Source organism: Podarcis filfolensis, assembly GCF_964270895.1.
Source record: "Podarcis filfolensis genome assembly, chromosome: Z".
Classification (NCBI taxonomy): Eukaryota; Metazoa; Chordata; class Lepidosauria; order Squamata; family Lacertidae; genus Podarcis; species Podarcis filfolensis.
Genome location: NC_139617.1, coordinates 39,779,897 through 39,796,112, shown reverse-complemented (window position 1 = coordinate 39,796,112; position 16,216 = coordinate 39,779,897). Strand labels below are relative to the sequence as shown.

Genomic DNA, 16,216 nt, shown 5'->3' with positions numbered 1-16,216 from the left:
AAAAGGCATCTAATTGAAGACTATATTTGATAGATAACAGCTAGACTTACCTAGATAAGGAATACAGGGGACCATCTTTAAACATCTGATATATTCCCGCATCCTCTTATAATTATCTTCTTTAGACGTTAAGTAGTCTAGCTTCTCAAAGGTGGCCTTGTCTTTGCGATTCAAAAGCTAAAAAAAGAAAGGTCAAGTAAAACTATTAACATTCTGCAAAATGAAAATTTAATTACTTAGAGCAGTAAGTTTCTTTAGGCTGAATACTGTTTTGCTAAGGAGGTTAAGGGGTTGCAACAAATTTTAAACGGTCCACAGTATCAGCCATAACCCTGTACCTGAATGTGGATATAGCAAACACTGTGAAGTATCTTCTCTTTTCACAATACTTTAAAAGGAAAAGGCAGTGTTTCATTCAATCCTGTGTGTTTCATACTACATATATCCTACAAGTACTCCCTGTCACAGTTTTTGGAACAAGACAACAAAGCAACTTGTTTCTGCTTACACCATTGCATCTGCTCGGCTCTATTGCAATTCACCTTCCCTTCATCTATTTCAGTCATACTCTGGGCTCATCCACACTTCTGATTGCCCAGTGCCTAGCAAGCATGGGCCCAAGCAGCCACATGGTGCGGGTTCTCAGTGCCTGGGGCACAGTGCTAAGAGGGTGGGCATGGAGGGTGGCTGCACCCGTCCAAGCTCTCATCATTGACCGAGCTGCGGTTGTTTGAGTCGGCGATGAGTGAGGCGAGTGGAGGGAGAAAGGCTCAAAGCTAGAGAAGGAGGCTGCCAGAGCCTCTCACCTCTCCTCAATGGGGGCCACCTCCTCTCGGTCAGCCCAGGATGGGGGAAAGGGGCATCAGGGCACGCAGGGGCGTCCCTTTGATGGCCACAAAGTGAAGGAGGCACTGCCAATGCCCCAACCCTGAAGGCTTGGCCCAGGAGCAGCTTGGAAAGTGAGGGAGCTTGCCATGGAAGCGCCTTGATGTGCTCCTTCACACCCTTTCAAAAAACCTGCTCCTGGGGCCAGGCCCCCTTGCCCTCCCCACACTATGCCGCTGGGTCTAAGCAGTTTTCAACTTGTCCCATGCATTCTAGGCATGGGTCCAAGTGGTTCTCTATTTGCCCTCCCCCCCCCCACTTTCCCCAGGAAAACCCACTCTTTAGCACTGAATTGGTGCAAACATCAACCCACTGAAAACCCAACTGACATTAGTTCCAATTCAGTGGTAAAGATAGTGTTTTCCTGGGGGGAAACAGGGGCCCAAGAGGAAGTCTGGATGAGCTCTAAGTCCTACTTTGCCTTGCTCTCTGCTGCTACCTCTGTTCTGCCTGGATCAGCAACTCAATGCTGTCTAATCTCAGATTCATCCTGATTCACAACTGCAATTTATCCCGGTGTCTGATACATTCATGCACTTCCCACCCAGATTAGGAAACTGCCCTATACAAAGCCAGACTGCATGTTCATCTAGCCTTGTATTCTCTCCTCTCACTGACAGTGGTATTTCTCATCACTTGTTATCTGTTTAAAACAACAAACAAACAAAAACCCCTGAAGAAACCAGGATTTGAACCCAATACCACCAAGCTACAGTACCACTTCTCACACCAGACCTAGCTACTCTGCTTTCCTGCAACAGACCCCCAGACCCAAGCACCAGCCTTTTAGCTCAATATATATTCTGGGCAGTCCACCCAATTCTACACCCACACTCTAAATGACATCTTTCCCCTGCAATACAGCAAGAATACACTGCAACAAAACAGGCAATTTCCTGTAATGCATACAACATCACAGCATTAACACAGCAAGACATCAGTGTACAAAAGATTGAAAGACCCAGTTTGCTCCATAAATGCAGTATGTTGGGGGGGGGTGAAGTTAGAAATGGCAGGTGTGTCCCTGGGGTTTAAATTAAGCACCCATGTTTTAATTAGAACACTAGTTGGGAAACAGGCAGAGGGAGCTGGGACTGGTGTAGCACTTTATGCAGCTTGCAAGGTATAGGTTGCCCTCTTGGTTATAGAAATTTTGCAGTGACAAATTTAACTGGATGTATTTCATGCATTACTTTGACATATAAACATATACATTTCATAAATTAAGAAATGTACACGCCTTGAAAACAGCTGTTAGTGACCTAGTGCATTACAAACCTGGCTAATCTAAGCTTTTCATTATGTGTGAAGCATCCCAAACTATTTAAACTATTTTGTTTTCAGTTCTGAAGTTGGCTACACATGTACTAAAAGCATGTGAAATATTCCATGTGCTCCCGGTTAAGCATGCACATAAATGGACAGTAGAATAACAAGCTTAGATATAACAAAGTTGGGAATAAATCAATGCCTGCTTGTGTTTAAATATTTCTGCCAAACTTCCATTAGCAACATGCTGAAGTTGCTGGAATTAAGCTGCCAGTTGAACAAGAACTTACTTGATATTTTAAAATTTTTTAGAATCTAATCAAGAGAATAATAGTGCTTTAGAAATAAACTCAATAATGGTATTCTCAAAGAAAGCAAGGTTTTGCGTGTCAAGGTCCCCAAGCCACCCCCCCAAATAACTCACAACGCACATTTAATTTTTGTTTAAGGTTTTTGGCATAATTTTGGCCACAATTTTATTTAAATACAAAACCGTGAGTGGTTGTTTAGGCATTGGTTAAGACTATCTGTCCCCCCGCCTGGGGACAGAACTGACTTCCGGGCACCACCGAAAGACAGTGCGGGGGAAAGCAAGTCGGGGAGAAATGGAGCTGAGTCACAGACCCTCAATTCTCATCCGCATGCTCCCCAAAGGCTTGCCGGCCCTAGTCCCATTCCAGGGATTGGACGAAAAGATGGCAAGCCCCAGGATTCCTTTAACGGAATTCCCTTTCCGCAGCAACCATGGAGGGGCAGGCCCAGCCTATCCTAACCCCTCCTCCACCAATTTATAACCAATGCCTAACCGCAACCTTACAAGTTGTGACGATTTGCTATGCAGTAGGCAAAAACCAAATGGCCCAGCCAATCAGCCAGATGGACAAAATTCCTACCAGGCCCCTGCCCCAATGGCAGACAACCCCATGACAGGCATAGCAAAGTCAATGCAACAACCCCTTACTCAAGGGCGGGTGGGCGGGTGATCCGTTGCACACAGCAAACAGAAAGCTCCAGGCTGCGTGCAGAGTATTTAAACATTTTACCCCTCCCACCAAAATTGCAACATAACTTTTACCCCAGCAACCCAGTGAACCAATCACTGCCCCAGGCCATCTTTAGAGACCCTGCCTGGTAACAGAGGGGTGGCTCAGCAGACCCCACCGCAACACGTGCTCTCCATGAAGGAGAACACGCTTTGTCATTTCATAGCATGCAGACACTTGGGATACTGCAAGTCATTTCCCTAGGGTTTTTTACATTGAACACAAATGGGTGTATCCAATGTCCTACTCAGAGCAGACCCATTAAAATTAATGTGCCTAAGTTAGTCATAGCCATCAATTTTCACGGGTCTACTCTGAGTAGGACTAACATCGGATACAGCCCAAAGATTTGCCACAAAAATGCAAAATACTCTTCTTCACCTTATACGCATACTTAATAAGACAAAATACAGAATATTTGATCTTACAGCAATAAGACAGTATGTGTTTCTTCCCTATAAAACCTGCATCCCAAGAGAACTTGAATGAATGCTATAGATGTGGCTAGCAACCACATACATATGAAGGGCACTTGACATAAATCACAGAAGAAATATCACAGCTTTCTCACTTTCCAGGCAGTCACACTGATGGCAAATCTACACTACTAAGTTAAAGCAGTTATCACCTCTTTACAGAGAATTCTGGGAACTGTGGTACTGCAAGAGGGGGATAGGAAAGGCAGTTGGTATTTCATAACAAATAATTATCAATACTTCACTAAAATTCTCAGGTTCTTTTGAGTGAAGCCATAAGAGTTAAAACCAGTGCATGTTGTAACATACACATCATGTGAGCATATGCATGAGCATTTTGCCACAGAATTCCTTTGGCACCTACTTTGTAGAACTGCCAAGACATGCAGGCTGGTAAAACTATATTACTGTGTCACCCCCCCCCCCCAAAAAAAAAAATATGTATGGCTTTACCAGCAATGAAGTTCTTATGTGATGTGACGGGGAAATACATATCTAGAGCCAAAATGTCTTAGAAGGAGGAAGGTAGCCTTGCTAAGTCGGTGAAGGAAATAAGCCAAACAAAAGGTGCCTAGCTAAACATAAATGGAAGTGTACTTCCCTTATGTCTGAAGATTCCTAATGCAGAAAAGCAGCTCTCCTTGAGTAATCTATTCTTACTAATTGGCTGGCTGTAGCAGTTGAAACTCATTAAATCTTTTTGCCACTATTTAAGGTTTATGTTAGGAGATAGTGTCTAAGGAGGACACAAGAGAACGTATTTTCTCTTCTGGCCACACTGAAGTTTTCTGTTCTGTAGAATCAAATAATTTTCAGTGGCAAATATTTTCAGCTGATAATTTATGTGTACTGCGATGGGGATAATAGTGGTACACTGGAAAGTCCTCCTAAAAACCACAGGTTGACATGTTTTTGGACTATTTTGTACATCTTCAAATACACGATGTGAGAAAAGGAGGGAAGCCTGTGGTTTTGGCAGACTAGCTTACAAGTGGTAGTAATCAGCATATGTGTATGTATGTCTTACCACAGGTTGCTATAAACTAGAAGACACAGGAAATTATGGAAGGATAAAGACAAAGCTTAACACGTGATAAAACGTTACAATTTGTGCCAAAATGCAAGAGGGAATCAGCTTATGGCAAAGAAATCCCCCAGGGAGGTCCCTCTAAAATTTAGCTGCTGTGCTGTTTTTTGCTTCTTCTCTCTTTTATCATGTAGATTGACTCCTGGTGCATATTTCTTACTTTACCCTGGATCTTTAAGGATTATGTCCTCCTTCAGACAATAAACCACTATCACCCTTGCATACTTTATCAGGAGTGCCCAAACTTTTTTCAAAGAGGGGCAGATTTGAAGTGAACATGTGTGAGGGCTGACCAAAGTGGTTGACCTTTTTTACGATTTTACCCCAAAGTTGTTGAGCTTTTTTTAAGAGTTGGAATTTTTGAGCTTTTTACTGCCACAGGACCAGCAGACCGGATTAGGCCCCTAAAACAGACTTTGGACATGTCTGCTTTATACAAATCAACTTTGTGTAGGGGAAACAGAAATGTACGGATGTGGTCTTAATCTGGTAACTGAATCAGGGACATAACAACTCTTCTGTCTCAAGTCACTGTCCATTATTAAACCAGGTTGTCATGTGAACTATGTGGATAGAGAGTTTTTCTTCTTTCACAACCAGAGAGATTTGGGACAGACAAAACAGTATAAGAGCACCCCTGCTGAACCAGACCAAACCCTGCTGGACCAGACCAAGCAGGACCACAAGGATAATAGTTATTTCCTGCTGTTCTCCAGCAACTGCCATCCAGAAGCATTGCATTCATTACTGTGAAATTACTACATACAGTGGTACCTCAGGTTACATACGCTTCAGGTTATAGACTCCGCTAACCCAGAAATAGTGCTTCAGGTTAAGAACTTTGCTTCAGGATGAGAACAGAAATTGTGCTCTGGGGGTGCGGCGGCAGCAGGAGGCCCCATTAGCTAAAGTGGTGCTTCAGGTTAAAAACAGTTTCAGGTTAAGAACAGACCTCCGGAACGAATTAAGTACTTAACCTGAGGTGCCACTGTATGTTAGTCTTGACTAGTATATGTATGCAGCTAAACACTGGACACAATGTAAGAAGAGCTCTGCTTTTAGAAGACATCTGAAGGCAGCCCTGTTTAGGGAAGCTTTTAATGTTTACAAGACTATTGTATTTGTTGGAATCAGCCCAGAGTAGTCCTTTGTTGGAAGCAGCCCAGAGTAGCTGGGGAAACCCAGCCAGATGGGCATGGTATAAATAATAAACTATTATTATCAAACCAGGAAGCCTATCCAGTCCAGCATTCTGTTCTCACAGTAACCAACCACATGCCTAAAGAAAGGCCATCAGCAAAATGCACGCTAGCACCCTCCCATGTGTGATTTCTAGCAACTGGTATTCATAAGCATATTGACTATGATATGGGATATAATACAGCCATTATCACTACTAGGCATTGATAGCCTAATCCCTCCACGACTTTGTTGGCTGAACTGCTTTGATGTCATGGAATGTTTAAGGACATTGGTTCAGAATTGGTTCAGGTTTAAGGACATTGGTTCAGAATGCAAGCCATAATGAAACTGTATGTTTTGCCCACTGATAAAGGTATACATTCATGTTTAAACACAGTACAAAACCTTTATTTTAAATATATATTTCTACTGGATGCACACAGCCACAAAGACAGATGAAGCCCTTCTGGTAAGGGTTCATCCATGTTAGCTAATAAATGCTCAATTTGTATTGAGTTGGTGAGTGTTTAATATATTTTATCAAGTTTACTGGGTTCCTAGATGTAACTTTATAGTAGAGGGTATAACTCAAGAAAAATGTCCATAAGCTTTCTAACTGTTCAAGGACAAAGCATCTGCAACAAAAACCTGGACTGATAGAGGGAATGCAGCAGTGGAGGCAAAAGAACTAAGATAGCAAGGGGATCAGGGAGGAGGAACTAAACTCTGCATGGATTTGAAATGACTGCCAAGGTTTGATGGCAGATTTCTAGTACCTAAAATCCGAGCAGTGTAATATTCTAATTTACTGCTTATGTCACTATGCACATTTTCCACAAGTATTCACTTCTACAAGCCAAAATACAATAAACAAACTCTATGGAAAAAGTTAAAACCTCTGTTGTGCAGAATTTGCTATTAACTCTTTATTCTTTATAATTAATACCATTATTCACTGGACTCCAGATGTTAAAGAAAAGGGCTCCATCTTATTATAGTTGGACGCATATATCCTCTCAAAAAAATAACATGTCATAAGAATGGAATGTTTCCGATGATCAACTGTTAACTGGGACAAGCCTTTGCCGTGCTGTAAACTCCCTCCAAAAACTGCTATCAAACTGGTTTGGCTTTTCCTCCCAACACTTTGTCAAATTCATGGCTTGAATAATTCAGAAATGTTGGTTCTTAAGCCCAGTTTTCTATATAGTTCACGTGCTTAGGCATGTGAGCAGTATCAGGAGTGACCTCCCAGTCAAGCGTGTTTCTTAAAAGAGCAACTTAGAGTCCTGGGTCTCCTTTACCTATCAACTAGAAGGCAGCACTGCCTGGTGCCCCACACCGTCCAGATATTTGGAGGGTTGGAGATGTGGAAGCTGCACATGCCATGATTGGCGAGGTTCTGAAAAATTTTCTCCTGTTTAGTGGATAGCCAGTAGGAAACCATATCAAGATATTTGACAATATGAAACAGGGCGTCACTTGTAAGGGCATCACTTATAGTGACAGCAAGAAAATCAAACCATGCAGATTACTGTCATAGGATCTGGTGGTGCAATACCAAATAATTATAGGCAGCTTCATCATTTTCCTCCAAGCTCCTGGGGTCCAAGGCACAAGGTGAGCATGATGGGAGGTGGGAGAACTATGATATATACCTGTACTGGTTTCTTTCCCACATGCTAAACTTTATTGCCAAAAGGGTACAGTAAGAGCTAGGTTTCAGAGTTAGCAAAACAAATAAACAAACAAACAACCATCCTATGAGGCAGTCCATCTCTGTCTCTTGCCTTTCTACCCTTAGGATTTAGTGGAGTTATGTTTTATTTTCATATCCTGACTTTTAGGGCAGGAAACTTTCAAGATTCTGTGCTACAAGATTGCTCACCTCCTTGCTCCACCCCCACCCTACCCACAGCTACATCTGCCCCATAATGCAGAAATCTGAGCAGCATACCAGTACCATATAATGGCTTTTACCAAGGAGCAGCTCTCAGCGCTATAGCTGGACACATGTGTTTCTTACATTAGTACTAGCGCTCTAGCTCTCGATCCTTAACAAACAGACAATTTTGCAGCCCATAGCTCATTTATCTATATCTACCGTGTAAGTCAGAAACGTAAGATTTTCATTTTAAATAATGGAGGTTGAGACAGTGACTAACACCACCGGGCTTAGAGCTCAGTTTGCTATGAATCTAAATGTAATTCTGATAATATCAGTTAATTCTTTGTGGCTGTAGACTCTGCAATTTGATTTGTACTTTTGGAGCTGCAGCAAAACCAGTCCATGACTAAATCTAATCCAAGCATGAAACATCAGTTATACCTTCCCCTCTACAAGATTCAGCAACAAAATGATAATCACCCATCTTTTCTCAGTGTTAATTTCTCTTGGTGCAGTGAATATGGACTGGGGAGGCTGCATTCAAATCCATTCCTGCCTATGAAGTTCATTCAACCACCTTAGACCAGTAACTATCTCATGATTATTGTGAGGATATAATGCAGTAAGCTGAACTCTTTAATGTTGTTGGTTAGTCGTTTAGTCGTGTCCGACTCTTGGTGACCCCATGGACCAGAGCACGCCAGGCACTTCTGTCTTCCACTGCCTCCCGCAGTTTGGTCAAACTCTTTAATATACAAACATAAATCTCCTCCCGCTAATCTGGTTTGCCTTCCTTTCCATACAGACACCACACTAAAGACTATTCATGTGTTTCCTATGTCTAATGAACAAGCTACTGTACTAGCCATCTCTTAACAAAATGTATCAGTCCCCTTTCATAGAAATCTGGAGCATTTCTGAGAAGTGTACAGCCTTGATTTACTTATTTAAATGTGAACATCTATGGTATCTATGGTATTTGATTAGTGGTGTTTGACTTGACCAAACACCATCTGTCACTTCATGAACTACACTTTAGAATTTCTCTTCTTGTAAGAGTAGCTACATTTCCAGTGTCTCCTAATTCTCAAGCACACATAAATAGTTATTTCTTCTTTATCAGTTATAAGTCAGCTACAGGAGAAGAGGAAGCAAAGTAACCTAGTATTTGCTACAGAGTGGATTGGGAGTGATCCAATGGTTGGAGGGGTATTCATGGAAGGATCACTCCATGGTGATGTTCAGATAGCTGTGAATGATACCCCAGCAGGGAGGGGAATTGCTTTACCTGTAAAGATAAAGGTAAAGGGACCCCTGACCATTAAGTCCAGTTGCAGATGCCTCTGGGGTTGCACACTAATCTCGCTTTATTGGCTGAGGGAGCCGGTGTTTATCCGCAGACAGCTTCCAGGTCATGTGGCCAGCATGACTAAGCAGCTTCTGGCGAACCAGAGCAGCGCACAGAAATGCCGTTTTACCTTCCCGCTGGAGCGGTACCTATTTATCTACTTGCACTTTGACGTGCTTTCGAACTGCTAGGTTGGCAGGAGCAGGGACCAAGCAGCGGGAGCTCAGCCCATCATGGGGATTTGAACTGCCAACCTTCTGATCGGCAAGCCCTAGGCTCTGTGGTTTAGACCACAGTGCCACCCGCGTCCCTTGCTTTACCTGTAGTGGGCCCCAAAGGAGAGTGAAGACTGCAGTTCCATGTCAGAAGAGGATAATACAACTTCCTTGAATGGAGAGGTAGTAGTACCATGGGTTCATCTTGCAGAAATGCTTCCAGTTTTCTTTCCCCCCACTGGCTCAGAGGACAATTCCCTCTCTCGTTCTGGCCTCATCCCTCAAATAAGCCCAGGGTAATGGCATGGATGACATTCCTGGCAATATGGCTCACACACCTGTTGAGGCCCTAGTCTTGCTGTAGAATGGCAAGATGGAGACACCAAGCAAAAACAATTATTCAAAAGTGCTACCACTGATTTCATGGAATTGGGAAGGTACCTTAGCTTCCTGAAGAGCTCCAGACAGTGAAGCAGGCCGACCAATGGTTAGAGTGTAGGTAGCATAGGTTTTGCTACAAAAATGATCAAACATAGTTAAGAGTGCATAATTGCACCTAGCATGGGGTGGTGGCAGCAAAGGCATCCACTGAGTCCTTGGTGAAGTGCCCAGAAGAGCTGCTTCATGCCATGAAGCAGCTGGTTTAGTCCAGCTCAGTTTCAGAAACAAGCAATTATGCAGCCGTCTTCTGTGAGGTCAAAAATCCTCCTACTCCTTCCAGACTTGGTGCCACAGCTACTGCAGGTCTATTGGAGGCCAACAGAGCACCATCTGGTCAGAGATTATAGAATTAGTCTCAGTTACTGTAGCCTGAGAATGTAGAGAAGATGCTTCCTTGACCCTTTCACAGCTGGTAATATCTAGCAGGGAGAGACAGCATGGGTCCAGGAAGTGATTCACTACAGGCAGAGTAACACCCTCCACTACGAAAGTAGTGGCACGACCCCTCCTGAACAGACAAATCCCTGGTCCCAGTCTACTGATGCCCACTCTCAAACATTCCCTTCTTGGGCAACATTATCAAGAGTAGTGGCCAGCAAGCTGCAGGTGTGCCTGGAAGAAGCAGCCTATCTGGACCCATTTCAATCTGGCTTCAGATCTGGTTTTGACACCAAAACAGCATTGATTATCCTGACTGATAAGTTTTATCAGGAGACAGAGTTCAATCCTGTTGATTCTCCTAGATCTCTCTGCGGCTTTTCACACCAGTAAACATGGTGTTTATCTGGAGCAACCCAGAGGGTTGCCACTGTATTAAACTAACTCCACACCTACCTGCAAGGTTGCTACCAAAGAGTAGCATTGTGGGACTGCTGCTCAGTTCCATGGTTTTTAGCAGAAATGGTTACTACTGCACATGGCAGAATTTTATTCTTTGACATTTTCATTTTTGTATTATTAACTCTGATGTTGTATGGCCATCCTGGGCTCCCCTTAGAGCAGGGTGGCCCAACTTTTCATAGCAAATGGGCCACCAGAGTACTTCAACACAGAACCTGTGGGACATGCTGCCTTATTGTGTGCAGTGGGGGGAGTGAAGCCAAAATTTGACACTCCCCCAGTCCAGAGCCATAGCTAGGTGATCTTGTGCCCCTGGCAGAACCGTCCAGATTGCATCCCCTAGCCAAGGACAAATTAGCTGTTCTTTCCTCCTCTCCTCCAACCCCCCTCCACCCATTTAATTCCTCATGCACTTCACCTTTTGCAGAAAATATTTAATTTATTATTTCTTAATAAAAGGTTTCAGCAAAGAAAATGACATTTTGATGTCAGTTGAGAGGTTTTTTTTTATGTAATTCAGTTGTAAACCAATACACAGATAGGCCTAAATGAAACATACAAACAATATCATACTGATTTGTTCCACAATGATAACTTTACATTATAATACTATAAGATGTAAAATGTCATTACTTTTGCAATATCTGTGTTATTTAGTTTTTATAAAGTAAGAAAGATATTATTATTATTCACAAGTCACAAGTTACAAGTTTTGAACCAATTCTTATAGTATTAATCCAGACAAAGGGGTGTTTTCTTTGTAAAAGTCTTTAAGCCAAAACAGGCCCACATTTTCCCATTTTTCAAAGGGGGATGTTCTGTCTCTGTTATAGAAAGTAGGGTGAAATGCCAATGGTATTACAGGAGAAGGCTGAGAGGCCACCCGTGGGAACCATTTCTTCCAAACTTTTAGATTATATAATAAAAAGGGGTTTTCTATCTCAATACAAAAAATATATAAATTCACCAAAATGGGTCCCCTCTTATTGAATCCTGATCATTTGGGTTTTCCATATTTAGCCAAGCTATTTGTTGAGCTCCTTGAATTACCAGAAAAATGCTATGTAGATGGGCTGCTGCATAGTACCACATGATATTAGGTACTGCCATGCCACCTCCTTTGGCTGGTTGATATAATGCTTTATATGGTAACCTTGGCTTTTTATTCTGGTGTATAAATTTTAGAATTGTACTCAGTCCTACCAGAGGTGTTTAGTTACAAACCTCAGCAAAAACTGCTTGCTTTTTGATATTTAAAATTAAAATGCACAAAATGTTTCCAATAAATAATTATTTTTTAAAAATCATTTTCTTAGAAAACAGAAAAGCCCTCAGTATAATTGCATGTATATTGCCTTCCCTTCTGGTTCCTTCCTTCCTTTAAAAAATGTTAAACAACATAGGTTTGTACTGAAATTATTCATTTAAGGAATGTATTTACTTTGCTTGCTGAAATATTGAGCAACACTTGATTTCACTGTAACAACAGCTGTAAATATTGCCACTGTAGACTGAAGAAAATTGTGCAATGGCAGATCTGCATGACTAGGGTATTTGCCTTTATGATTGATAGGAATCACATATATTGTCACAAGGGGTTACTTGAGATGACAAAGACTGGACAGCTGCTAAACCTCAGTATGAACGAATCTGTCCAAAGGGAAGAGAACAGTCATCTTAAAGTGCCTGTACAAAGGGCCCATCTATACCAGAGGTTGATTCCCAACTTCTTAAAACTGCCAGATGCCACTCACCCAATTAAGTGTGGTGCCAAAACTTTGTTGACTCAGCAGCATAAACTACACAAAGCTCTACTCTCTCATTAGCAACTAGCTGCAAAAAGACCTAAGTTTTCTTTTTAAATTCTGCATTAACATTAGCCTCATATGAAGGCTGACCACCACTGTTTTCTGACTACCACTGTTTCCAACAGACCAGCAACACAATAAAAATGACAAGAGAGCACCTCTCCAAAAATCAGGAAAGTTCATGTTGGAGCTGCCATTTCTGCTTCTCTGCACTATTCTGTGTGTGCTCTAGTTGCACAGCTACCCAGCACTGCTAAAGGAAAGTATGGGGAAATCTGAATCATGGACTCCCACACTGCCCCCAATGTCTACAAACTGCCATTTTAATTTCATTTTTCATTTTATAATTTATACCTTTTTTGAGGAAATCCCTCAATAAAGCATCTTACAAGCACTAATATGTGCAAACTGCTACTGAATTAGTTTCAAGGAAAGCTTTCCCTGCTTACTTTATATTCTTTTTTGAAAATAATTCTCAGAACCGTAAAACTTAATGCCATAATATCAATGTGTTGACTGCTATGAACTGAAACCTTCCTCTAGTATATATCTAGTATATTTTTTTCCTGTTCTGAGAAAATACTTAGAGACATAAAATATGTATAAAACATTAGTGAAATCAGAATTGCTCCCAATTCTCTCTTAACACACCTCTTTTCTGGCTAATAGCAAAGCGGAACAAGGATGTATTTAGACTTTTTGTGAGTTTAAAGAACAGGAAGATCCACTCATCCCTTGGTCAGTTAAATATTGTGAAACTATAATTAAAGAAAGGTTTGTAAAGCACCATATGCTTTTCTTAATATCAAACTACTGCACTGAACCACAAACTCTGAATGAATGTGCCTACCTGCAACACTGAGATACCTACAATAAGGATGTAAAGTAACAATTTATAAATTGGTCTGTTGCAACAGTTAACACTCCATTCTACACCCTTACAGGATTTGCTCACGTCATGCAGCAGCTCTAGTTATTTCAGTGTTCAGTGTACACATGGAAGTGGCCACATATATAAAATGCTCATGTGCACAGAAGCTCCATCAAGAAAAGTCTCCAGGTTGGGCTGCATCCCTTAAAAAAGTGATAATTTACATGTAACATTCTTTTCCCTTTCTAAGCTCTCAAATCTCTTTCTGACAGAGCAAACCAGTACAATGGTACCTTGGTTTAAGAACAGCCCTGCTTACGAACTATTCGGCTTACGAATTCTACAAAACCAGAAGTAGTGTGAACTTTACCTCGGTCTAAGAACAGAAGCCGAACAGTGGAAGGGCACCAGCGGCGGGAGGCCTCATTAGGGAAAGCGTGCCTTGGTTTAAAAACGGTTTTGGTTTAAGGACGGACTTCCGGAACGGATTAAGCTCATAAACTGAGGTACCATTGTATGCCGAACTGCCTAAAGCTTATCACATGATTAGAGGATATTTGCACATGACCAGTGCCCACAAGAGAGTCCTCTAGAACCAGCAGAATAGAGACTTATTATCACATAATTTTGGAGCAGAGCAGCGTACACCTACCCAATACAAGCATTTATTGATTCTCTGAAATGATGCCTTCAATTCTTCTACAAATAGAGGGAGCTTATCAATCAAGAGTATGACCATACTAGAGTGGATAATGCATTTATTTAAACAGCATTTCTTGGGGTAAGAAGAAAATTTAGATTTCCCAAATTACTCTCAAATTATGGATGCAACTAAACTGGAGGAATAGAAAAAATTGTAAACAATTCATCAACAATAACTTTAACCTCAAATCCTATACACATTTGCCTGCAAGTAAATACAACTGGTCTTAAATTGCAGTTGATTTAAAACAGCATTGTACAGTAAATATTTTAAAGTGATCCTTAAAAGCTGGTTTTAAAAAGCAAAAATGTGAAACAACGCTTTTCCAAGGGTCCCATTGGTGCTATATTTTGTTTCAGATCTAGAATGATTCAGGTTGTAATATATTATTCATCATATACAAAGCAGAGGGCATCAGTTCACAACTTTGTCCCACAATGACAATCCTTTTAGAAATAAGTTTGCTTTGTTTGAAAGTACAGTTGTTCTTTTCAGGCTACACGTTTTAAAACACTCATTCAAGCAGATTCTCCCCAGCACCACCACAGGCTTCTGAATCTTGCACTTCAGTCCAAAACTAACAGTGTTTTCATCCAAAAGGTCATTGGCTCTATTCATTTTGGTAATCACTTGGAACTGTTACAGCCACCTCCAACTCTGCCTTTAATACAAAGAAGAAATGTATCCAAATATATTTGACAGAAGACTGACTACTATATAAACAGGAAAATTGTTAGTAGGATATCCAGTGCAAATAGCTTAGGATCCAAAAAAAACTACAGATACATACATAGCAACCCAAGTGCCATTTCCTGCTTTGTGGATATAGATCCATACGCACATACAGAATCTACAAAACAACACTGATCATTAAACTGTGAAATTGGGCTAAATCAAACATTAGACATATAAAGGCAAATATTATTTTTGTGGTGGATAATAAAAACATGAGTTTTCCAATGGAAATAGACTCATTTCCTAAAACATAAGTGGGAGGGGGGGAGGCATCTCTATGTGCACAAAAGTTGGATTTCTAGATTCTAAGGGGACTATTGTTCCTAGTTTTATTTTAGACAATCGGTACAAAATGTAAACAATCATAAGGAAGATAATATGTAAAAGCTACTAGATATCTTCCAATACTGGGAGGTCTGTTCAGAACCCAAAAGCCACACTGGCAACATATCATCAAGTAATAGGTTGCGGCTGATTTGTTCACTGGTCCAGGGACCTATCTTCTTTACTACCTCTTTGTAGCCTTTTGCTTATAATTAAAGTTGCTTATAAAGTTTCAACATCTTGGGACTGACAAACAGACATGACTGGATCCTCCCTTATGTCTCATCATTATCTTGACAATAACCAGTGTAAAAATTTACTAAATCAAGTTTCAAAAAAGAAAAAAGAAAAGAAAAAGCCCATAGGTTGAATGTACACTTCAAAAAAGGAGATATAGGAAGATATCAGTCAGGATCCAAGGCACTATGAGATTAATATTGTATGTTCAATGGATTCTTTAACTTGTCCCCCCCCCCATATCTTTGAAGTGGTGGGTCTGCTGTTTTTGGAGCCCAGCCATTACATATAAAAGTCTCTCTCCCACCTATTCGCACTCCCACGACATCACATCACCTCAACTCATAAAGGATTTGCTGCTGAGAAAACGTACCTAAATTGCAACCAGTAAAATGTTAAACAATTGCAAGAAATGGGAATGGTGTTTGCTATTTCATGCTTCTCACTGTTTGAACCATTTTTGAACTGTTTTAGTTACTTTGAATTATTGCCAAAGCAACTTTTGTTTCTGAATCTTAATATCAGGAAGAAGGTTAGTGGGCCTTTTACAGACCAAGTGCCGGTACTTGCAAAAGCATTTCCCATCAACTCATCCATTCTGACACTGTAGATAAAGTGATGGCCAAACTTGGCCCTCCAGTTGTTTTGGGACTACAATTCCCATCATCCCTGACCACTGGTCCTGTTAGCTAGGGATGATGGGAGTTGTAGTCCCAAAACAGTTTGGACATCACTACTGTAGATGAAAACGATGATGAATAGCTCACAATACTTAAAAAATATACATAACAGACATATTTTACCCCTTTAAATTAGCCTACTATAGGAAAGATGTAGAAAGATTTTGTAACTAAATACAATCCT

At 41.0% G+C, this 16,216-nt stretch overlaps 1 protein-coding gene across 17 annotated transcripts in view; it reads right to left on the bottom strand.

The window, feature by feature from the left end:
- The window catches only part of RALGPS1 (Ral GEF with PH domain and SH3 binding motif 1), a 218,704-nt gene that overhangs the window by 126,275 nt on the left and 76,213 nt on the right, over positions 1 to 16,216 (bottom strand). For all 17 annotated transcript variants that reach the window (XR_014543993.1, XM_083596993.1, XM_083596984.1 and 14 more), the window contains exon 9: positions 51 to 177. Coding sequence is in view for 16 of the 17 variants with exons in the window: in XM_083596993.1 (XP_083453119.1) it covers positions 51 to 177 (127 nt within the window). In the remaining variant the exon portion in view is untranslated. The remainder of the gene's footprint in view (positions 1 to 50; positions 178 to 16,216) is intronic.